We start from the raw sequence: 25,958 nt of genomic DNA, 5'->3' as shown, positions 1-25,958 counted from the left end.
ATGCTTTGATCTCACCGCAGAGCGGCCGCTATGGGCTATAGTTCCAAACATTGGAACTTTATGCTCTTGAGAGCATTTCTGCATTCCATTCTGACAATGGAAGTCAACGCGAGTGTCGTCACTCTCATATTAGATCACGCTGGTATCCACCATCGAGAAGGGACTGGGCGTGTTTTGCCTTTGCCTGCACCGCCACCTTGTGGAGTTGTGAAGTAACTTGCAGTCACAGGTAGTTCATGGTTCATACCATAGATATATATATAAAAGCCTTTCTTATATCTATCTCTAGGGTACATCTTAAACCCATATAGCCAGTGGTGGAAGTACCACTCAGATATTGTACTTAAGTAAAAGTAACAATACCACAATATAAAAATACTCTGTTGCAAGTAAAAGGCCTGTGTTGAAAATGTTACTTGAGTAAAAATACAAAAGTATTGGCATCAAAATAGTTAAAGTACCAAAAGTAAAAGTACTCAAATGTAAAAAGAAAATAGCAGATAGCTCGTCTATTTTCAAATAGCCTATGTATAAAATTGGGCTAAAGTGGTTAATGTATGTTTTATAATATAATGATCTATATCTGCTAAGTAACTAGGAACTACATTTTCAAATAATTGTAGTGGAGTCTGACCTCTCTACCTCCACATACTGAAGCTGTTTGAGGTCTGGTGTAAAGAAAGGCAGGATTCAGGAAAAGTTTGACCATACTGCACTCCTCTCCCTGCAGAAGTCCTTCACGTCATAGAAAATGCAGAGCAGAGATCCAGAGACTGTGGAGTGAGCCTTCCTCCAGATTAGGACATAACACACTTCTGGGCCTGGACTTCACATCAGATGACAACAAGCAGAGAATGGGCTGCTTCGGTGCTTGACAAGTTACACTAAGCAGGAGGATGGGCAGCTAGCATGTTCCTCATGTGTGGTGGTGTGTGTGTTCTATGGTGCAGAAACTCAACCAAAAACTAAGGGTAGCCAGGTGCTCCCAATCAGGGTTGCCAGATCTGCTTATTATAAATTTCCCCACAATATTTTATTTGAAAATAGCCGATCTACAAGCTCACAACGCGTCGCATTGTGAGCTTGTAGATCGGCTATTTTCAAATAGCTGATGTATATGTTAAAGTGCTCATGTGGCCCATAGTCGCTTCATTTGGGCTGGTTTTCCTAGACCTGGTTGCTCGTTTCTCTCACAGAATCTGGCAACACTGCTCCCAATACACCTGATTGGAACTCCAATGCCTAACCTGCATGACCTGTGGGAAGGCCCTACACACACACAACACAGGCCAAAAGGCCTGCGACAATATGTCATATAGAAATGTATATAGGCTACTTTTGAAAACAGGAGAAGGTCCGGTCTTCATGACAAAGCAACATCAACAGACAAAGACACGTAGTTACAAACAAAATGGAGCCTTTATTGGAATGTTGCAACAAACCACATCCTTATATGGAATCATTTGGTATTTAACAATAAAAAAACCTTATAGTCAAACAATACTGGTTCCACAGTCTTTCTGAATTTAAATGTAGTCTTGTATAATCTCATTTAGTCCCCTCTCTCTCTCATCAGGTGGTGTTCAGAAGTTAAAGGGGTATTTCACTTTAACCACTTGAACTGGGGGAAACATTCACAAAAAAATAGCAGATCTACAAGCTCAAAGCTTGTAGATCGGCTATTTTTGGATAACAGATTTGGCATAGACGGAAAAAAAACGATCCGACTAACAGTTGTAACTCAAAGTCCGTTTCACTAAGACTTAAGGGTTTTAAGTGGTTAAAACACTTCTGGGGTAATTTTAAAATCTTCGCAGGCTTTTCTACGCACCCCAGACAGTTATTAAGTTGCTTGATTCAATTTGTAGATATTTGATGATATTCAATTGATCAGACACACCCCCCTCTCATATAAGCCCATTGAACTTCAAACTCTCAATTTCACTCACAAAAACACACATCCCTGGTTCTGGTGTCTGATGTATGTTCTAAAGTGTGAGGGGACTGTTTTTTTCAATTACCTTTTACATTTTATTGAAGTAAATTTAATGTTTTGTTTTATTATTTTTCCATTTAAAAAAAAATAAAAAGAATAAGATCTTTGAAAAGAAAATGCCCCCCCTCACACATTAGAAGGAAAATATCAGTCACCAGAAGCAGGGATGCATTTTCAATGAGTCCAACGTGGTAAAAATGTAGTTTGAAGTTCAATGGGTTAACAGTATATAGGAGAGGGGGGCATGTCTGATAAAAATGAATATCAAAGATGTAAACATTGAACCAAGCAACTTTAAAACTTCCTGGGGTGCACGCAAAAGTTAAGAATAGACGTTAAAATCACCCCAGAAGTGTTTTAAAATGAAATAACCTTTCAAGCAGGAGTGAATTAAGGTCTGGACAATTCAAGAGGGGAACACAAAGGAACCGTTAAAGAGGCTGAAGCATCTCTCTCATACTTAAGTAAATACTGCGTAAATCAACGCTGCATTGTGGGTTAGAAACAGTCGCTCCCTGATAACTGTATGCAATCCAATTTTTTATTGTTTGCCCCTGATTACCCTACGTTTTACATATAAAAAACATTGTATGAAATATAAACATGTTCTTGGCGTGATACAGAGAAATGCACCGGAAGCAGGGGGAAAAAATAATAAAAAAAGAATGCAGACAAAATAATATGTTCTAAAGTCGATCACATGATCTCAAGAGTCATCAGATAGCACCTGGACTCTGCTGCTATAAACATAAATATGTTCAGATGTCCTGTTATTATTCATTATTATTATTATTATTATCAATATTACTGGTATTATCATGAGTTTCCACCACCAACCTTATAATCAACATCACGTTCAGATTCTGCTAGTTGCTCCGCAGATCCACAAATGTTATTTGGTTTACAAACCATGTTTTTTCCCCCTCATTTTAGAAAGCAAAACAAAAAAAATAAACAAAAAAAGACAAAAGAAATAAACATTAACAATAAATTTCCAGCCGGTGTGTGTTTGGTCAACCATCAACCCACGTCTCTCCCTTTCCTTTCTTGCACTGTAAAATCCTCTGTGTTAATTTAACTCTGAGAGCGTACACATGTAACCAAATGGACCCGTAGGGTCGAGTACAAATGGAGAGTTACAAATGGATAAATGAACGCTGAGAATTTTACATCGCCAATATTCGAGCAAATCACAAACACACCCACCATGGTTCCTGCCTGTCCTGTATCCCCCACCCACCCACCCACCTACCCACCCAGCCCAGACCCCCGCCCACACCAAACCAAACTAAGCGCTCCCTGTGGAGTTAAGACATGCATCCAAACACAGGGTTGTGACGGCAGATGCTCGGTCCCATCTCCTCGTAGTCTTTCTTGGTGTGGCACACCTGGTAGAACTCAGGCTGTGGGACACAGAAGTCATAAGGAATTATTTAAATGGGTTATTTCAAAATGTATAAAGTAAATGTACTGTTTAAAAACAACAAAAAGTTTTACGGTATATATTATTTACAAATGTAAGTTATAAGGTAAATTACATTTAAAAAGGATTAAAACATATCAGTCAATGATCTCTTCAGCTCAAATTGATCCTAAAACTTATTCATAAAGTATAATGAAATATTATACATACTAGGGTTTATATTATCAACAAAACACATTGAAGAAACATTCAAATCAACAGATATATCATCTCTAACAAGTTTATATATTAGGGGCCCACAGAAAGTGTTATTTTGAGCAGCCAGTGCCTTTCTGCCATGCAATTCTACCATTAGGCTAAGGCCTTTAAAGACACACTGGAGCGTTCCTCTTTAAAGTGCTGAGCGAGCATCATGTTTAAGTGCTCTTGGCGTCCAGTGTTTTTTTGTCTCAGCGCTCAGGGCGCTTCAAGCTGAAAATAGTTCCGCTTTTGGAGAGGAGCGCCAGTTTAGTTGACCTTGTATTTTGAATTGTACTTCCATGTACGGTTTCTCATGTCTTACTAAATAAAGTACATCAATCAATCAATCAATGTCAAGTTTGTTTCTCCTGGTTGTGTGTGACGACAACCTGGTCAACCTATAACCAGTGGCGGAATTAAGAAAAAAGTAGCAGATCTACAAGCTCAAAACGCGTTTCGAGCTTGAAGATCTGCTTCTTTTGATGCTTTTGTGTGACACTATAGTATGATCAAGTAGGGCGTTCAAATATGGAGATAAGAGGTTTCTGCCCGACAACGATATCCAAAGCACTCCAGCGCTCATAAAATACTTCCTGTGAACACGGCCCCTTAAAGTGATCTAATGAAATACAGACTTAACTAGTTACAAGCACATTGTCAATGCTCTACTATGATACACTGTATTTATGTATGTTAAATGTTTCAGATACGTACAGTTGACGCCAACATTGAGCCTCCAAACCATACGGCATATCTCTGCATGTGGTGAGTTATAACTTGGACATCAATGGGTTTGGGCTGAGGGGAGAAAAAAAAACACACACACACATTCACATTTAAATTAAAATGTGGTTTGAAATGACATCATGAAGGAAAGACTAGAGCTGCTGGATGGGAAGATAGAATGAAACACTACAGTGGATCCTGCAGGTACTACAAGTAGTTAACACACTCAATGTTTGAAAGACCCATTCAAAATACAGCATACATGTGGTTGTGTAGTGCATAAATATGGTTCTGTAGTGTAGACATGTGTATGAATATGGTTTTGTAGTGTATAAATATGGTTTTGTAGGGTATACATGTGTATAAATATGGTTTTGTAGGGTATACATGTGTATAAATATGGTTTTGTAGTGTATAAATGTGTATAAATATGGTTTTGTAGTGTATATGTTACAGGGTGAATGGAGAACCAGGTAGATTGAAGAAGGCACGTTCGTTTTTACCACCCACCCAGCAATTCTGTAGAAGCAACACTAGAGGGAGCCACAAGCCAGGCTTGTGCACAAACATATATGGCTGCGACCACACACACACACACACACAAGCGCACGTGCTTTTTTTGGTTTATTGAAAGCAGGACTGTTAAGATTCTGGCTTTTGTTTTACTCTGGCTTTTGTTTTACTTTCTCACACACACACACACACACACACACACACACACACACACACACACACACACACACACACACACACACACACACACACACACACACACACACACACACACACACACACACACACACACACACACACACACACACACACACACACACACACACACACACACACACACACAGTGATCCATGAAAATAACTATTCTGTCCCTATCGGTTTACAACTCAAACGGCGCTGAGTCGACTAGTAGAGCATCGGCCGGTCAGCGCGGGCACTCACGCCTGGAGGCGCGAGGGCGCGCTTCCTCGGCCTCAAGCTCCACTAAGTCGGCGCGCCTCCGTCGTGGACAAGCGTGTGCGTGTGCACGCGTGTTCAGCGTTCCCCTAGCGTAGCTTCCTGGTTGCTATGTGGGGGGAACAACAAAAGACAGGTCCGCGTCGGCACATCAAAGCCCCGCCTCTCCGCGTTCTCCTTCTCCTCCTCGGAGGAGGAGAAGGAGGACGGTTTATTTCGCGAGGAGGAGCTCCTCCTCGCGAAATATACCGTCCTCCTTCCCCGAGGTGAAGGAGGACGGTTTATTTCGCGAGGAGCTCCTCCTCGCGAGCCTCACGTAATAAACCCCCGCCTCGCAGCGCCGCGTCCTCCTTCTCCTCCTCCTCCTCGCGAGCCTCGCTAATAAACCCTATCTCGAAAAGCCCCGCCTCGCCCCGAAGCCCCGTGCCTAAAAACAAGCGCTCTGTCTTCAATCTACCTGGTTCTCCATTCACCCTGTGACATATACATGTGTATAAATATGGTTTTGTAGTGTATACATGTGTATAAACATGGTTTTGTAGTGTATAAATGTGTATAAATATGGTTCTGTAGTGTATAAATGTGTATATATGTGGTTCTGTAGTGTATAGTCTCGCGTAGCCAGACAACTATTCCACAATCTCTGTAAAGACGAAACGGAAGTGGGGAGGAGGCTTCATATCCGGTTTATATTCTAATCATGATCAGAGCTTCCGAGTCCCAGACTGTATGACCGGAAACATTTGAAAATTGTGGGAGGCAACAGTCTGGCCACGCGAGACTATGTAGTGTATAGCTGTGTATAAAAGTCCAGTTCTCTTACCTTCAGCTTGCCTCCGCTCAGTTCCTCACTCAGTTTCAGCCTGGCGTCCACCGATCTCTTCAGGTCTCTGCCCAGACGACGTCCAAAGTCCCTGAACATGGTGGAACCTCCAGACAGAACCACGTTCTATATAGAACAACAAGACACATGGTGAACATGGTGGAACCTCAAGACATAACCACGTTCTATATAGAACAACAAGACACATGGTGAACATGGTGGAACCTCAAGACATAACCACGTTCTGTAGAACAACAACAAGACACATGGTGAACATGGGCCACACAGAACAATGTTGATGTCTCTGACGGATAGATATAAAAAAACTGGCCTGAAAAATCACCAATCAGGAGACCACAAGGGGAGATAAATGCAATTTCCCATAGAAAGGAATTCACTGCGGCCGTTTTTCCTTTTTTCTCCTTCGTACATATAGTGTTTTGTATTCGTTGATGACATGTATTATTGTGTTATTGTAATGCTATGTTGATGAATTGAATACATAGGACCATAATGGAAGCAAGTCCCCAGGACTTTTTGGTGTCATCCTTTTAGCCTTAATGTCTGACTGTACCATGTGCTTTTGACTAATAAAGTATTCTATTCAATCAATCAAAAACCATGCAGAGGAATCCAGTGCTAGTGCACTGCCCAAAGAACGCTGCCGTCTTGATGATAAAACAAATCGTGAAAATGTTTGACTATTTTTGTCAATTTGAGAAAATATGACTTTGAGAAGTTATGACTTGTTTAACATGTTTTACTACTTTCAAACAGACAAGGCCTATTTAAAAAAAATTGCAAATATAGCCAATCTACACGGTCACACTGCCTCTCATGGCTGCCTAGTTAGTTAGTTACTTTATTGAGACAATTGCATAAAACATTGGGTCCAAACAGTCGAAAACCCATGAATAAAAACGTTAAAAGTAAAATACATTAAAATATACAATACACAACACCTCCCCATTTCCACACGCAGCCTACGACCGAAACAGTGTAAAGGTTATCCTCAAATAGTCCTCAATGTAAGATTTACTGCGGGTGCTGGTATAGAGCGGATGAACATATAAATCTGGGTTGATGGCTCGGTAGGTCTTATATCTTGTTCCCTCTTTGGCTTGCAGTTTATCAATCATGTGCCTTCGGTCCTCCTCAATATGATCTTGTTTCTCCATTAGCTCAGTTAAGTGAGAATACATGACTTGGTTCTCCTTCTTTAGTAATTGAAGAACACACCACAAGGGGGCATCAGAAGCATGCCATGACGCTGCTGTATTTTGGTGAAGAACCTGGCTTGCTTTTCTCTCACTAAAGCTTGCAATGAAGGCAGTGTGTGTGATCACACTCCTACATGTGAGCTTGTAGATTGGCTATTCGGCATACAATAAAGTATAGGGCTTAAATGGTTCATACGAGTTACACTAGACGCGATAATAATAATAATAATAATAATATACTGTGCGATTACATTTCAATCTTTTGCTTTCTCTCCTCTGCTGTACAGTATATTTATTTCTTCCTCAGTGTGAGAGAAATGCATCAAATGCCTTACGACTGTCAAATAAACAGATTGTGACATAATCAAATCGTTGCCATCGGGCAGAAAGCTTGAATTTCCATATTTCAACTTTTTATGTTTGTTCTTTTTACAAGCTCACCCAGGGTGACCACCTCCAAACAGGCCCATTGAGGGACAGATTCGCGCGTGCGAATATTTTTTGCGGTTCTGGCCGGATTGGGTTCGTTTTTTTTGCGGTTCTGGGCGGATTGGGTTCGTTTTTTTTCCAGTTTTTGGTTTCTTTATTTTGGTTTTAGGGTTAGGATTAGGAGTTAGGTTAGGGTTATGTTATTTAATTCATATTTTTGCCTGAGTTTACCAATTTATTATCACAAAAAACAATTTCTGCCTAATAAAATATTCAAACAAAATGGGTTCTCACCATGCCTCTTAATATCATTCTCTCCTCCATGGGTGATAGTGAAGTTCCGACGACAAATCGTACACTCTGCCTTGTTTGGGTCGTTTGACACAGATATCAACCATGTATATTTACTCTCCCAGTCTCTGTTATATGAGCAGAGCCTTTTTTTCTTAGCAGCAGGAGTTTCCACTGTTTCCTCCATTTTCACTTTGTATTTTTGCCGCGCAGCGATGACACTAGTCCGCACTGTTGTACCTGTGTGTGCGTGAGCTGCCTGTCAGCTGTGACCTGTGGAGTGTGGACGCGGAGTGTTTTTTGGTCCACCCCCCACTCTCCCCCAAGGCCCCAACCAATGGCGTTCCACAAATACATACAGCATTGACCAATTACATTTATCCAAGAATAGTATTTCACAGATATAAGAGGGTATTGCAAGTTAACTTAAAAATGTAATGAACTTTTTTTTTAAATATAAAATAAAAATCATTTTTTTTATTTTTTCCCCATAACTTTGATTTTCGGGACATTGCCCTGCTTGTGCGGGACGCGGACAGAGGGTCCAATTTCGGGACTGTCCCGCGAATTTCGGGACGGGTGGTCACCCTAAGCTCACCACGCTGAACGCTACTTTTGGAAAATGTTGAAAGTGAAAGCAAAACATTCTGTCCGTGGGTTTTAATAAATATTGAATCAATGAAAAGTATTAACAAGAGCTTTGTGTCTAAACTACATGGGATCCATTGGAAGGAACACTTATTTTTTTTCACTGAAAAGGAACCGTTTTGGTTTCCACCCGACAGCCTCGTTATAAGAGTTGAAGGCTGACCTTGTACAGAGGACGTCTGGTGTCGATGGGACAGTTCTGGATGACCTCGTCCACCACCTCAGAGATGGGCTGGGTGAAGTCAGGGTTGGCAAACTGGAAGGACACAAAGACGGACAAATGAGTCATTCTAAAAACAAAATAACAAAAACTAGAAATAAAAAATACATTTAGCCATCTGAAATAAAAATATAAAAACAAATTTAAATTCTAAATCTATAATAACCTTGGTTCTAGCGCTAATGAAGTACTTAAATTAATAACTGTAGCCCCATTTAAAAAAATTAAAATAGCAGATCTGCAAGCTCACAAGTTCTTGAGAGCTTGATCTGCTATTTTCAATATTTCTAAAAGATTTTTGAAATGTATGGGTATTGTTTTTATTCTTTGAAAATTGTTCTTTTGAAGAAAAAAAAAGATTTTTGAAAATGCACACAAAGAGAGGTCCCGATGAAGATCTACAAAAACGTTGTGTAACTGAATAACGTTTTTTGTAATAATACAATTACAAAAATATTGAAAGAAGTGATAATTACCGGTGACCCATAAAAATAAAAATTAATTGACAACCAGTGATGTAAGGTGTGGCGTTTCGTACCTCAGGGTGGAAGAAGATCTCGGGTCCCAGGAAGCGTTCGTAGCCCACGTCGATGGTGAACTCCTTCTTGTTGATGGCGTTGATGCCGGTGTACTGTTTGATCCACTTGGACCCGTCCGTGTCGTACTTGTTGAACTCTTTGACCAGGTCTGGACACACGTAGCTGTACCTCTCCTGATGAAGCACAACGTGAAGGAGGGAAACCTCTACATTACACGCCATTCAGTACATAGAAGTTACCTAGTACATAATATATAGAAACCTCTCATCTCCATATTTTAAGTTTTTTCGTAAATTAATGTCGTACTTGATCATACTACAGCATCACACAAAACGACAAAAGCATCATAAGTAGCAGATCTACAAGCTCGAAACGTGGCGCGAAGCGGCGCTTTTTGAGCTTGTCGATCTGCTACTTTTACAATTTTTGAACTCCACATGTTAAAATGCCCAGTAAAATAACACTTTCATGTATACCTATAGTACTTAGTCATCATTAACCAATTAAACACTCTAGTAGTCTTAGTAAACTGGACCTGAGTTGGCTCTGTACTTGGACCGCTTTTATTTTCCCCATCTACACCAAATCTCTTACCAAAAATAGCTGATCTACAAGCTCAAAATGCTAATGCGCCCCCCACCCCTTCCCCAGAGTATGGATGTTATGGATGTTAGGGTTCTAGTGTTAATGAAAAATCATGGGTCTGACATCAGGACTGCACGACTGCAGTCTCATTGGTCGTCGGCCAAGGTGGCTGATGGGAAATGTAGTCAGGGGATAACCTACCTTGACAGCCTTGGCTGTCTCCAGAGACTGCTCTGGAGGGATGCCAACCTCGCGCTCCCTCAATAGCTGCTGCGTGAAGTAGGTGATGTCACGACCTGCGATGGGAATGTGTTTAATACAGCTACCAATGACATAACCCTCCGCCTGGGGAGAGAGAGAGAGAGAGAGAGAGAGAGAGAGAGAGAGAGAGAGAGAGAGAGAGAGAGAGAGAGAGAGAGAGAGAGAGAAAGAGAGAGGGGAGGGGATAAAAAATTAAGGAACATACTTGAAAAAACATGTTTGGTCTCTGTATTCTTTTACTGGCAAAGTAAAGGTTTATATATAAAAGCAGAAGGATGTTGATGTCACAGCACATCAAAGCAGGTGGTCAGATGAACATGTACAGTAATAGTTTCCATTTCAGGGTGCTGCTGTGTATTCATTCAGCTGGTGTTGTTAACGAGTCAGCAGGTCAGAGGAACGCTGACTCATGTTTCCTTCCCTCGCTAGCCTCTCTCTCTCTCTCTCTCCCTCTCTCTCTCTCCTCTCACACCGACGTCAGCTGGAAATACCAGGAGTCAGTGTTTTTCAGGACATTGCAGAGAGACAGGAAAAGCCACCGGGAATCAAACCAATCCAACCACAGAAATGTCACTTACACCACACTTTCATTTAAAGTTCAATGTAGGCACCACCACCCTAATGACTCCTGGATCTGAAACACCCTCATCAGACCAGAATTATTCTGAGACCAGTGTCAGACAGACAGACAGACAGTCAGTCTATTAGACTCACAGACAGACAGTCAGTCAGTCAGACAGTCTGACAGTCAGTCTATTAGACTCACAGACAGACAGTCAGTCAGTCAGTCAGTCAGTCAGTCTATTAGACTCACTCACAGACAGACAGTCAGTCAGTCAGACAGTCAGTCTATTAGACACACAGACAGACAGAACTCTCACCACAGGGATGACATGAGTGACTCCGTCTCCACTGTCGATGACGCATCCTGTCAGCGTTCTCTCACCAACCTGTCTGGACGTCCAGGAGGCTGCTAGGGCCAACACAGCCTACACACACACACACACACACACACACACACACACACACACACACACACACACACACACACACACACACACACACACACACACACACACACACACACACACACACACACACACACACACACACACACACACACACACACACACACACACACACACACACGTAATGTTACTTTGCTGCATGTTAACACATTGAATGCCAAAAACGGTCCGGACCGTTTTTGAGGATCCAAACGAGAAGTGCCGAAAACGGTCCGGACCGTTTTTGACCCAACTCTATTTTTATACATGTGGGCCACGTGGGGCGCTAAAACGAAACTTTGACATCACCCAAGGAGTTTCTGAGAAGAAGAGGCTGGATCTGGCTCCATGTCAAAAATCCTTCCGGTCGGCGTTTTTAATGTTATCTCCTTGACTAAAAGCTTAATATCTCCATTTCTTTTTAACGTGGTGGAAACGAGCCGTTTTCGATCGGCGATCACGCTGCAATGGAGGATCGCGTTAGAAATATTATTGTTCCAGGCGTTAGTCGGGACCCTCCGCCGTCTCGCACGCACGCTTTGTTTACATGCACTTCCGCGTCGGGGCTTCTACAGCACGAAACGTATAACGCAAGTGGATGGAAGAAATGCAGGCACTCAACGTATAATATTTTAATAAACCTCTGGCACCCAATGTGTTAAAGAACAGTGACACTTTGCAGTGGTGGAAAAAGTACTAAAATGTTTTACTAAAAGTATCAATACTGCAATATAGAAATACTCTGTTACAAGTAAAAGTCTGGAATTAAAATTTTAAAGTACCAAAAGTAGAAAGTACTCATTATGCAGAATGTCCCATTTAAACTTTTCAAATGTATAAAATGTCTAAAGATCTTTTGAAAATAGCAGATCTACAAGCTCACAATGCACAATTTTCAAATGGCCAAAATGTATGTTAGGCTTAAGTGGGTAATGTATGTTTTATTATAAAAATCAAAATCAACAAAGTAACTAGTAACTAAAGTTTTCAAATAATAGTTTACACCACTGACACACACTTTGTTAGAGGTTAGTGTAGTTACATTGTCATGATGTAACTAGTCCAACTGGTGAGATATATTGTTCCATCGCTCCATTGATTAGAAATCCATCCAAAAATAGTCTCTTCATTGAGTTACACTCTACAGTGAAACAGCTCTCAAAGTCACTCTTTCAGCACATAAACGAACACAAACAGATTCTGACAATATAGAACATCACAAAACCTGGTGACAGCATTTTTTTTACCCTGTTGATTTTACCGTTTGAAAATCCGGCTCCACGGATCCAGCCCGGGTCTGACAGTTGGAACATCTTTTTAATACCGTATTATGTTTTTGTTATGTTATATATTGGCAGAATCAGCTTTGTATGCATTCATTTATGTGCTAAAAGAGTGACTTAGAGAGGTGTTTCACTGTGTAATGCAAGTCAATGAGGAGACTATTTTTGGAATATCAGTTTCTAATCAACGAAGCGCGATGTCTCTCCAAGTTCATTACAAGGTAACCAGACAACCCAAACCTGTGTGTCATTGTGCTTAACATGCAATTCATGACATCTGACTTCTACTTATGCCATAAAGTAATTGCACTGCTATTTTTGCACCCTGCATATACGTAGTCTTTCCCCAAACAATGCTTTGTGTCCGTTTGGCTGGGGTTCAGTGTGGTCAGTCACCTGCACTGCGATATAGAGTCCTGGTACATTGAAGGACTCGAACATGATCTCTGCTGTGTACTCTCTGTTCTCTGGAGTGTTGAGTGGCGGCTCCGTCTGTACAACACACACACACAAAATTGGAGTTGATGATTAGTTGTCGTCCAAATAATTGTGATTACTGATTTAATTGTGTTTTTGGCACATGGAACATTATCAAAATTACATTTCTGTTTGGCTTTTAGGTTTGTAAAGTCAGATTGCACAGGGCCGATAGGACAAATAACTAAAATATTTATAGAAATGACTGACTGACAATGACCGGTACCAATAATCAAAACAAATAATGCTGATATTTCTTAAGTTTGGATGTAAAACAAGTGTCCATATACAGATCAAATGGGCAGCTGATCAAAAATAGTAACTGTTTTTCTAGTTTAATTAATCAACACAATACACACACACACACACACACACACACACACACACACACACACACACACACACACACACACACACACACACACACACACACAGTCTTACCAGAAGGAAGTAGTGGTCCTCTGGCTCGGCCCTCAGGTATTTGAAGATGACCTGCTCCATGAATCGCTCCATCAGGTCCCAGTCCTCCACGATGCCATGACGGATCGGCCACTAGAGGGCACAGGCAAACAATCAGTCATTCAGAACAGCATCATGTTATCAAGTGGTTAGAGGGGTAGTTCACTTTAAACAGTGTTGCAATGCTGAATTGGAACGTGGTTGCACTCTATTTTAATTTAACACCTACACTACAGGTCACACAATGGACAATTGATATGCATCTAGGCTCATTCCTATGTTAATCCACCTGGTGTGAGTCGGGAGCCTTTGTAAACTTTGTTGAGGTGCGAATTTAATGTCGTTTTAAATCTATGCGTTTGCCTGCGCGTGCTCCTGGTCAAATCGGTTCCTGCACGGCGTGCAAGGCCGTCCCATGAGCAATGCAACCCTGACTTTAAAACACTTCTGGGATCATTTTACTGGTCATGGTTTTAACGTTTACTCAGGCTTTTGTGAGCACCCCAGACAGTTTTTAGGTTTTCAATAGTTAGATATTCATTCACAATCACTTTTTTTTCCTTTATTGAAAATGACAAATAAAATATAAATAAAATAAATGAAAAAAGTAATTGAAGAAATATAGACAACTCACACATTAGAAGGACAAACAGTCACCAGAAGCAGGAACGAGTGTTTCTAATGAGTCTAACATGGTTAAAATAGAGTGTAAGTTCAATGGGTTTACATAGGAGGGGGCGTGTCTGATCAAATGAATATCAAATATCTAAAAAGTGAATCTTTCTTCGGTGCACACAAAACCAGAGTAGACGTTGAAATGACTCCACAACTTAAGTATTGCATGGCTGGGTTTCTAAGTGTTAAATGTTTCCAGACAGTTTTAACAACAAAAGCTGGGACATCGTCCCTAGTCTCAGTCTCAGTCATTTAGATTGTAGAGAGTGTCTAGTGAGTCAAGGCTGGAGGTGACTCCGTTATCTTTAGCAGGCTGCAGTGTAAACATGAACAGCAGCTCTGTAGCTCACACATTGGTTTAATAAATCATGACTTCTGAGCACGATAGGAACATGAATTCCTGCCTGCATGCATGCAGGTGCTTCACTGCATCAGCAGCAACCACCATCTTATGAACCTTTTAACCCAGAACCTTCCATAACCTGAACCTTTCCAGAACCTGTGAAGTTCAGTGATACTTTGCACGTCATTAAAATACAGCAAGTAATAAAAGATGGGGAAATAGCCGACAAGCTCTACAAGCTCACATCGCAAACGCATTGTGAGCTTGTAGATCAGCTATTTTTGAAAAGTTTCAGAATGATGAATTCTGAGTTAGTACCACTTACTGAGCAAGGCCCAAATTAGTTTCTGAGAACCTTATCTTAAACCAACCCATAGAGTAATGGAAACTAGTAGTCTTTAAAACTTTAGTCCTTGTAGTGGAAAAGATCCATTTGATGTTCAACATGTAATATACACAATACCCTTTATTATCTACCTGTGGAGAATGTAAACAGAGGAACTGAACCGGTTACTGAGATGGTTAGGCTATGTGAGGAACAGAGAGCATGCACACGTGCACGTGTAGACGCACACACACACAAAAAGTTGTCAGGGGCATGGGAAATGTTATTTTGTGAATGTAAACAGCAGTAGTGTGTCTAGCCGAGCCAGAGGACCACTACTGTCTTGACTGACTGACTGACTGACTGACTGACTGAGTGTGTGTGTGTGTGTGTGTGTGTGTGTGTGTGTGTGTGTGTGTTCGTTCGTTCAGGTACCTTGGTGGCGTACGAGGGTCTGTCTATCGCCTCGTCTCCGATGAAGAAATCCAAGTCCTCCACTCCCTTCGTTATCGTCCTGCCCACCTTGGCCGACTCTTTGACGGCGATACCTTAGAAAAACAAACAAACAATGATCTGTCACAACAAACCGCACCTGAGAGAGAGATCTCTCAAACTAGTTGACATTTTGAACTGATAAAGACCATACGTTGCTAATGTTTAAAAAATAACCCACACAGCTCATCTGTGAATGAAACAGGGTTTTGTGGGGTTATCTGATTATTCTATAACTATTACATTGTTAGCTTGTGTAGCGTTGGGGTAGTCATCAAAAAAGAAGTGACTGCCTTATTTTCGTGGGTGCATTTGCCGTATATTCTCTTTGATTACCTAATAATCTGGTGGAACATATGAATAATTCATAGGATATGGAATACTAAATGAGGGCAAAAATAAAGCAAAGAAAAAGGTAATGTAAAGCTATTTTAGGTGTTTGGGGTAAAATACTTACATACGTACATTTATTGATCACACATTGATTTTTCAGAGGATTTAACCCACACATTTGAAATATAATATGGTAAATGTTAAATTATACATGTATATAGCGCCTTTATTCAAACCGCTTTACAATGTGCATTACATTCACACACCGATGGCAGAGGAAACCATGCAAGGCACCAACCTGGGAGCAATTAGGGGTTCAGTGTATTGCTCAAGGACCCTTAAGACAGTAACGCAGGGGGAGCCATAGGACCACAATTGAAACAAGTCCCAAGGACTTTTTTGTGTTATCCTTTTAGCCTAAATGTCTGACTGTACTTGTGCCGTTTACATTTCTGACTAATAAAGTATTCAATCAACCTATCAGAGCCCAGGATTGAACCGGGAACCTTCCGTTTCTCAAGCGGCCGCCCTACCTCCTGAGCCACTGCCGCCCGATGGGACTTTAACATGAACCCAATCGTCCCTATTCTGTCATAATAGCAGGCAAACATGCGTCACAAATCGCCAATGTATATCGGCTATTTTCAGCAAAGAAATTTGGTGTAGAGTGAAAGAAGGAGGGGACCAAGTATAGAGTCCTGGGGGACCCTGGTCAACAAAGTACACAGGGATTAAGTGGTTAAATAGGGAATAAGGCCTTTATCTGTTGACCTGATGAACTTCCTCTTTCTGATAGAGAGAAAGAGGAAGAGTTCCTTGTCAACAGTCAAAATGGTCCCTGTGATAAGAATTCAGTGGCTCAGGGGGTAGAGCGGCCATCTTGAATCGGAAGGTTCTTCTCGGTTCGATCCCCGGCTCCTCCTGGCTGCGTGTCTACATGCAAGTGTCCTTGAGCAAGAAAATTTATTAACCCCTTAACAGCTCCTGAAGAGCAGGTTGGTGCCTTGAAGGGTTTCCTCCACCGTCACTGTGTGAATGTAATGCATATCGTAGCTGTCGGCTGCAAACCTCGTTCATCCTTGATGAATTGAATACACAGGACCACAATGGAAACAAGCCCTCAGGTTTTTTTTTGTGTTATCTTTTTAGCATTATTGTATAACTGTACCTCTGTACTTTTTGCAAACTGTTAATACAAGCGCTACAGAAATGGACAATGTAGCATTGTGACCACCAGTATGCTCCAGTGTGACCAGTAAGTATACTCACATGAAGGTACAATGAACTGAGGCTCTGAGTTCCCTGCATATCCTATCTTTGTGTATCTGAAAGACAAAAACAATGACTTATCACTCACTGTCACATGAAATATCACATGCATGTCATTACAAAAAGGGACACAAGCAGTATCTTCTGCTGAAAACATTCTTACTTTTAGGGTGGAAAGTAATCTCTCAAGAAGACAGATTTTTGATCTGTGATCTACATGCTCACAGCTTGTAGCTCTGAAATTTTCACAATGTTTGCATCACACCGTTGTACAACGAAGTATAAAATAAGGCTTAATTGAGATATCGATCATTACAGCCCTAATCTAATCTACATTTCTTCCCAGCATTCTGTGGAACTGATTCTCTCATGTTTGTGGATCATTTGGTTTTTGATTGTTAATGATTTCCTCAAGAGACTTCATTCTAATTTCTGGAACTGTACTATGCAACTTTATAACACCTACAATATTTACACTGAGGCTTTATGCCATGCTCTTTTATTGTCCAGTAGGAAAGCTGAGAGGGAGACAGTGTAGGAGAGACAGACGGTAGGAAAGCTGAGAGGGAGACAGTGTAGGAGAGACAGACAGTAGGAAAGCTGAGAGGGAGACAGTGTAGGAGAGACAGACGGTAGGACAGCTGAGAGGGAGACAGTGTAGGAGAGACAGACGGTAGGACAGCTGAGAGGGAGACAATGTAGGAGAGACAGACAGTAGGACAGCTGAGAGGGAGACAGTGTAGGAGAGACAGACGGTAGGAAAGCTGAGAGGGAGACAATGTAGGAGAGACAGACGGTAGGACAGCTGAGACGGAGACGGTGTAAGAGAGACATCTACATTCTCAAAGTGGGGTCAAGGGACACCCAGGGGTCCTTGAGGGGGTTCCAGGGGGTCCCCACCAAAAAAGTTAATCAAAATCAGTTTAACCACATAAAGCTATGCATCAGCTTTGTTTACAGTGAGCTAGACCTCCTATTAACAAAAAGAAATGGACACATTTGGAATATCTTGTTTTATTTGGAAACATTTTAACAACACAAATCTTGTATGGGGGTCCCTGGCACAAAATATTTTTCAGATGGGGGTCCGTGGCTAAATAGTTGGGGGGGGGGGGGGTCCTTGACCTGAAAACGTTTGAGAACCACTACTCTACATCTATTTTTTTCTCCTTTTCACAGAAACACCCCTTTAACCACCTCCATAGACACTGAGGGACATACCTTCAACATGTGAGGATCAAAGGGAGGCTTTTTACTGCCTGTTCTGTGGTTGTGTGTGTGAAGGAGTGTGGAGGTTTTACAGTGGTGGAAGAAGTACTCAGACTCTCTTTTGCTTAAGTAAAAGTAGCAATACCACAATGTAGAAATACTCTTGTTACAAGTAAAAAAAGTAAGTAAGTAGAGTAAATTATTAATTAAGTAAATGTAAAATTTGTTATTGAGTGAATGTACCTAGTAACTTTCCACCACTGCCTCTTAATCCAGCCTGTACTGTGGTTGTGTGTGTGTGTGTGTGTGAAGGAGTGTGTGTGTGTGTGTGTGTGTGTGTGTGTGTGTGTGTGTGTGTGTGTGTGTGTGTGTGTGTGTGTGTGTGTGTGTGTGTGTGTGTGTGTGTGTGTGTGTGTGTGTGTGTGTGTGTGTGTGTGTGTGTGTGTGTGTGTGTGTGTGTGTGTGGTTTTCTGGGGCACATGCTGGCCAGATGTAAGGCTGGTGGGCAGACTACATGCTTCCTGCTCTCAGGGCCCAGGGGCCGCGGACAGGACAGGACACACTGCCACCTTCATCTGCTTACATCACGGCTTCTCAAACGGTTTCAGCCCCAGACCCCATAAAGAGACATCTTGGGGTCTCCCTGGGACCCAAACGTATAGAACAATATATTGTTGCTGTCGGGGGAAAACCTCTTAACTCCGTACTTTAACTTTTTGTGTTTTTTCGTAAATTAATGTCCCACTTGATCATACTACAGCGTCACACAAAAGCATCAAGAACAGCAGATCTACAAGCTCGAAACACAGCACGAAGCGACATGTTTTTTGAGCTTGTAGATCTGCTATTTTTTAATTTTCATCCTGAAAAGTAACAGTTTTCCACCCGACAGAGACGATATTATGAATTAACCACTTAAGGCCTGTTAAAAAAAAAAAGTTATGCTTGTAGATCGGCTATTTTCACAATGTCTTGGACGTATTTATAAGGGAGATATCAAATATCTAAATATTGAATCAAGCAACTTCAAGTTATTTAAAAAAATATTTTGAAAGTGTAAAATTATCAAATATACAGCATGGCCTGTTTTGACCATAGTACATTATTTATTTTGATTATCGGTACCTGTCATTGTCAGTCATTCCTTTGTATATTTAAGTTACATGGCCTGCACATTTGTTTTTATTACAAAGCGTAAAAGGCAAACAGAAATGTAATCTTTATTTATCCCAATGTGCAATGTAAAAAACACAATTGTTAAATCGCAATCATTTGTACGATAATCGTCAACGTGTCATGATGGTGACAAACGCTACTGTAGATTCCACAGAACAGTCCCAGCCTGTCTGTAACATCTCACCTGCCTCAACAAGCCTCCCTCAACCACAGTCCTGCCAGTAGACCTACTACACTACAGCCACACAGTCCTGTTAGTAGACCTACTACAACTACAGCCACACAGTCCTGTTAGTAGACCTACTATACTACAGCCACACAGTCCTGTTAGTAGACCTACTACAACTACAGCCACACAGTCCTGTTAGTAGACCTACTACAACTACAGCCACACAGTCCTGTTAGTAGACCTACTACAACTACAGCCACACAGTCCTGTTAGTAGACCTACTACAACTACAGCCACACAGTCCTGTTAGTAGACCTACTACAACTACAGCCACACAGTCCTGTTAGTAGACCTACTACAACTACAGCCACACAGTCCTGTTAGTAGACCTACTACAACTACAGCCACACAGTCCTGTTAGTAGACCTACTATACTACAGCCACACAGTCCTGTTAGTAGACCTACTACAACTACAGCCACACAGTCCTGTTAGTAGACCTACTACAACTACAGCCACACAGTCCTGTTAGTAGACCTACTACAACTACAGCCACACAGTCCTGTTAGTAGACCTACTACACTACAGCCACACAGTCCTGTTAGTAGACCTACTACTACACTACAGCCACACAGTCCTGTTAGTAGACCTACTATACTACAGCCACACAGTCCTGTTAGTAGACCTACTACTACAACTACAGCCACACAGAGTCTCAACCAGACATGTTTATAAGATCAATGGAGGTTTCAGCAGTTAGCCTGCTTCAATCAACCTCCCAAGTTTGATTCCGTTTCATGGCATCTTGTCATTTCCGTCTCTGCTGCTTAGTGCTCAGGCCTCTCACCAGAGCTGCGTCCTGTCTAGTGTCTACCCTGTAACCCTGCTATACGGTTCAGAATGTTTTAAAAGGCCAGTCCACACCAATGCAACTCCTTGCAACATATGCAACTACTTGCAAACATTATCCCCAATGGCAGTTGCAAGGAGATTGCATTGGTGTGGACCGGCCTTAAAACTGTTTTGTTGCAAGGAGTTGCGAGTAGTTGCATTGGTGCGGTCTGGCCTCAATTAGACCACGACAGAAAATAAATGATCCCCTCAAACTGTCGTCCTTTCACACCAAAAAACGCCTACAGAAAATACAGAGAATATTCTGGCCCAAAACCATCTCCAACCAACATCTTATTAGACTGTGTAAAGTAGGAAAACATGGCCACCATCCTTATGAGAAGGCAGTGGTGGGAATGGATCGGGCATGTCATCCGTAGAGAGCAGGACAATAATCACCCCAACTGCCCTTCACTGGACACCAGGGGCCACCGAGTGCCGCACTATGAGCTTGTAGATCTGCTATTTTTTGAAAAATCGTGAAAATGAGTGCAAATCTTTGAATATATATTTAAAAAATATATATGCATATTTAAAGATTTGCACAAATTTTCACATAATAAACAAAAAATAGCCAAAGAAATCAAAAAATGACAGATACTTTCCCAGCGGGGAAAGTATCTTAGTAGCTTTTTTATAAATGGCTTTTTAAAAAGTAGCTTTTTAAAAAGCCATTCAAGCTATAACTAGGCTAAGTTTGAACTTAGTGTGAGGTGGTGCAACTGGCTCCAGACGGTTAACGTGAAAGAGGCCGACCCAAGAACACCTGCCGTAGGACAGTGGAGGGAGAGCTGAAGACCCTGCATCTCACCTTGGCTACTACTATGAAGACACTATTCTAACTGATTATTGCCATGGCAAAAATCTAATCAAAAGGCATCAGCTAATGGGGATCCTTTTCAGATAAAGAAATAAACACTGGCCCAGACAGACAGACAGGAGTGGAAATCCTTTGTTGTTGCACTAGTGTACATGCCAGCCGGCATAAAGGGCAGTAAGTAAGTTAGGCCTCTCACAATTATTACATAATCGCCTGATCTCAATCATTTGAGCTAATCACAATTATTTTACATAATCCTCACCATTACAAAAAAAAATGTTTTTTTTTAGTATAACCTTGTGCAGTTTGTTTTGAAAAACCTAAAAAGGCAAACAGAGTTGTAATTGGTATTTCTAAGTTCCAACACGTAATCCCAATTAAATCATTATGGCACTGCTCTTCACCATCAAGAGTGTCTTCTTGACACTCTTCAAGGGGACCAGAGGGACCGAAACATCCGTGTTTGAATCTATTTCAGTGTGTGCGGGATTTTTCTTCATTAATGGTTAATATGAGATACTGTCCCAAGGCACCTGCATGATCTGAGTAAGTGGATTGTGTGTACATTTCCTTTGCAAAAATGAATCGTCATCTAAAATGTCATGGTGGTGGTGACAGGTCTATATCTGTGCTGCTGGGACACTTAACTAATGTTTGTACTACTCCTCCAGTTATGAAAGTTTGCTCAGGAGAGATGAAGTGACTCCACCTTCATTGTTTGCTCAGAGTGGCCTAAGCTAAGATGTAGTGTTTCCTCATGTAACTAATCCTGATGATGTTGCACATTTTGTCTGATGGAGGTTGGGACCAACAAGGGCATGATGACTCACAGCATGCAGGCTTTGCTATAGTAATGTCACACACAACTGAAGTGTCATCTCATCAAAATATGTATTTATGGGAACAAATGTTAATATGCAATACTCCTTGATAATGTCACTTCCTCTTGTCTACACGTCCATAGTGACATAGCCAGACAACTAGTCTGGAACTACACCTCCCGAAATCCGAGAGAGGAAGCTGGCACTTCCACTCACAAAAATATATTTTAAAATATCTTTACATTTTATGTTTTTAATTTCCATTTCTGCAAAGCAGCAAGCTATATATACTTAGATGATTTTTATTTATATTAGGATAAATTTGCGCGACTGTAAAGACGAAACGCAAGTGGGGAGAAGGCTTCACCTCCGCTTTATATTTTAATCATGATCAGAGCTTCTGAGTCCCAGACTGTATGACCGGAAACATTTGAAAATTGGGGGAGGCAACAGTTTGGCCACGCGAGACTAATAGTGACACAATTCAACAATACTAGAGCTCAATGTGTTTATTTACATGTGCAATACACACCAGAAAATTATGTCAACATTCTAAATATCATGCATCTCTGCTTTCACAATCACATACACTATGTAAACCAGTGATGTGACAAATAAAACTTATTCTGATTCTTTGCTGCAAATGACACACGTTAAAGACCTACAGAGGAGATGGTTTGTGAATCCTTTACACCAGTGGTTCTCCAAGTGGGTTCCAGGGACCCCTAGGGGTCCTTGAAGGGGTTCCAGGGGATGCCCAGCAAAATGTGTTAATGTAGCGTACATCACAAGTTTAACCACTTTAACCCTATTTTATACTTTGTATAATATTCAACAATAGCTGATCTTCAAGCTCAGCGACACGATGTGAGCTTTTAGATCTGTTATTTCGGAAAGCAAAATATTGAACGAAATATTTTAGAAATTGGAATAATTCCAATAATTTTCAACACAAAGGTTCTTGGTGTTCATGTCACAAAACTTTTCAGATGGGGGTCCGCAGCCAACTACATATACACTTGGGGGTCTTTGCCATGAAAACGTTTGAGAGCCACTGCTTTACAATGCTGAAAGACACAAATAAACTTCCAATGTCTCAGTACTGAATTTTCCATTTACTGTCCAGTCTTAAATAATGACAGTCTATGAATGTCGCTGGAAGTTGATTAGAACTGCTCTTTTGTTGCAAAGTCATAGAAGTCAGCTGTAATAATAATAGTAGTGAGCTGAGAGGGTGAGATGAGAGAGGAAGTGGACCCTCAGACCATCTCGCCTGACTCACACAAACTTCTGCCTTCTAGGCCAACAATAACAGGCTGTCTCAGAACTCCACAGTACTCTGATTACCAATACCACAATGCAATGTGGTACAGGTTTCCTACAATCAGAATCAAGTAAACGTAAGTACTCGGTAAAACCCCAGGAAGATTAACTGATGTTATGCATCATTTAATCGTGATCCTAATAAACGCAATAATATCAACTTGGGGGGTCCTCCACATTTGACACGTTTGAGAACCACTGCAATTTAACAAATTTAACATTTAACAAGCAGAAGGCAGGCAGACAGGCAGGGAGACACAGAGACAGATAGACAGGCAAGCAGGGGGACCATGGAGAGGAATGCAACGTAAAGAGAGGAGTGAAGAGTTCAAGTCACTACATGCAAGCAATGCAGAGCAAAGCCAGCTCAACACGCCTGCCAATATCTGCAAAGACAGGGCCATCTCTGTTTAGAGCAGCACACAAGGAATTCACTTAAAATTCATTATATCTTCTGGATAAAACTCAACAAATCAATAGCCTGCATCAATTTCACATGTCTTAGCGTTCTTCAAATGTACATTTATTTTGTAGTTTCTTCTATGGGTGCCACACTTAATCAAACTAGCCAAATAATCGATTAAGGATCAGTAGGGCTTAAGTGCTTAATCTATAATCAGACCAATCGATTTAGTCGATTACCTTCTTCAATTTGTTTACAAAAATGACAAAAAAAATCCCAAGAAAATACGCTTCTCGATTATACAATTAACTTAAAAAGCAATCAGTAGCATAAGTGCTCAAAAAGATCATGGTTATTTTGTCAAATAGACAGTGGTGGAAAGTTACGTAAGTAGGTACATGTACTCAAGTACCGTACGGCAAGTAAAATTTTGAGGTATTTTTACTTTACTGGAGTACTTCCACTTTTCAGTACTTTTACTTCAACTCCACTACATCAGAGAAAAATATTGTACTTTTACTCCACCATAATTATATGAAAACTTTAGTGACCACTAGTTACTTTGTAGATTTTGACTATTGTTACAAAACATACATTAACCACTTCAGCCCTATATATATATTTCGGCCATTTGAAAATAGCAGATCTACAAGCTCATAATTGAGCTTGTAGTTTGGAGATTTTCAAAAGATTTTCAAAATATTTTGAACTTGTGAAATGGGACATTCTGCAGTATATTTTGATGCCAATACTTTTGTACTTTTACTCAAGTACATTTTCAATACTAGACTTTTACTTGCAACTACATTGCACTATTGATTCTTTTACTTAAGTAAAACAAGTGAGTACTTCTTCCACCACTGTGTCAAATAGAGAAGTGATGGAACAGCCAGATCACTCCAGTCCATATATGGACTGAACTGCCTGAATGAGGAAGTGTGTACACACGTAGGAAGTGGCTCTGCGCATGCTCACAAAACACCGTGCAGAGAAAAAAAAAATATATTATATATTTATGAATTACAAATCAAAATCCTAATATCACTTTTAAAGACAAAATATGAGCTTCATAAAATGAAGTATTTCTGTCTAAATAAGACTCTTATTTAATGCCTGGGTTTACTTTGCACTGAGCTTTCGGTATGGCAAGAAAAGATGGAAGTCACAAATATAAATATGTTTTTTTTTCATTTAGGCTACGAGATTTAAGAGAAATACTAAAATGATCGAATCGACCCGTTGATCGTTTAATTGTCACATCAATTAAGATAAAAAACATTGTCCTTGTTGCCACAGAAAGCTTGTTGTGAGATCCAAAGCCTTTAGTGATGCTAAACGCTTCATTCATTTGGAGATTATTATTGTCACCATTAGCTTTGATAATAAACTACATTTTTTTGGACCCGTTATGGTTTCATATTACGACAATGAACGGGAGAAAAAATGACAAAAACTGTGACTCTTATGATAGCATGCTAGGTGGCTAAATGAACACACACACACACACACACACACACACACACACACAGTGACAGTCCTTCATAATAATGCTATAAATGTGGTATAAATATGGTTATTAATCATGTTCTGACCCGGTGCCGCAGTCCACCACGCACGCCGGTAGCCGTCCTGCCATGTCGGTGAGACTGTCCGTCCGTCTGCCTGTCGGTCTGGCTGGCCGGGGGTGCGAATCCGATTCCTTTATTCACAAATACTGAGACACTACTGTCTGTCTGTCGGCCTGTCTGAATGTCTGCTGAAGCGTCTACACCCCGTACAAACGCGCACGCGGAGACGCACGCACCCACACACACACAAACAGTTTCTACTTCCGCGTTTTTCACCTAGCTCCAATCGGAACCTCTGCCTCCGCTATGTAGCTCCGACTCCGAGATGAGGTTCCACGCAGCTCGGTGCCGTTTGAGCAGGACATTTTTGAATATTTTTACACTATGCATGATTATTACCCTTTTCAGCACATCGTGTCCAAAAAGCAAAGGGTTTCTGCACTGCTCTCAGATGTTTTAACGTTTAGCGGAAAAGAAAAGCTAACGGACGGATTGCAACAAGCGTTTAAATCGCTTTAAAATGTCAGCCTGTGGCCAGTCAACCCC

General features: G+C 41.0%; 1 protein-coding gene across 1 annotated transcript; it reads right to left on the bottom strand.

Annotated features, from left to right (window-relative positions):
- Positions 1-1,400: 1,400 nt before the first annotated feature.
- LOC308105937 (actin-related protein 3-like) lies at positions 1,401-25,634 on the bottom strand. Its single transcript, XM_080456903.1, has 12 exons — positions 25,437-25,634; positions 17,034-17,089; positions 15,375-15,487; positions 13,579-13,689; positions 13,057-13,152; positions 11,252-11,359; positions 10,311-10,454; positions 9,524-9,697; positions 8,929-9,021; positions 6,178-6,303; positions 4,374-4,457; positions 1,401-3,399 (listed from the first exon to the last, which is right to left on the bottom strand). The coding sequence occupies exons 1-12, from the start codon at positions 25,478-25,480 to the stop codon at positions 3,304-3,306; spliced, it is 1,245 nt and encodes a 414-aa protein (XP_080313029.1). The 5' UTR covers positions 25,481-25,634; the 3' UTR covers positions 1,401-3,303.
- Between the last annotated feature and the right edge of the window lie 324 nt (positions 25,635-25,958).

This window comes from Gymnoscopelus braueri, assembly GCF_963280865.1.
Source record: "Gymnoscopelus braueri genome assembly, chromosome: 18".
Lineage (NCBI taxonomy): Eukaryota > Metazoa > Chordata > Actinopteri > Myctophiformes > Myctophidae > Gymnoscopelus > Gymnoscopelus braueri.
This window is presented reverse-complemented; position numbering and strand designations above follow the sequence as displayed.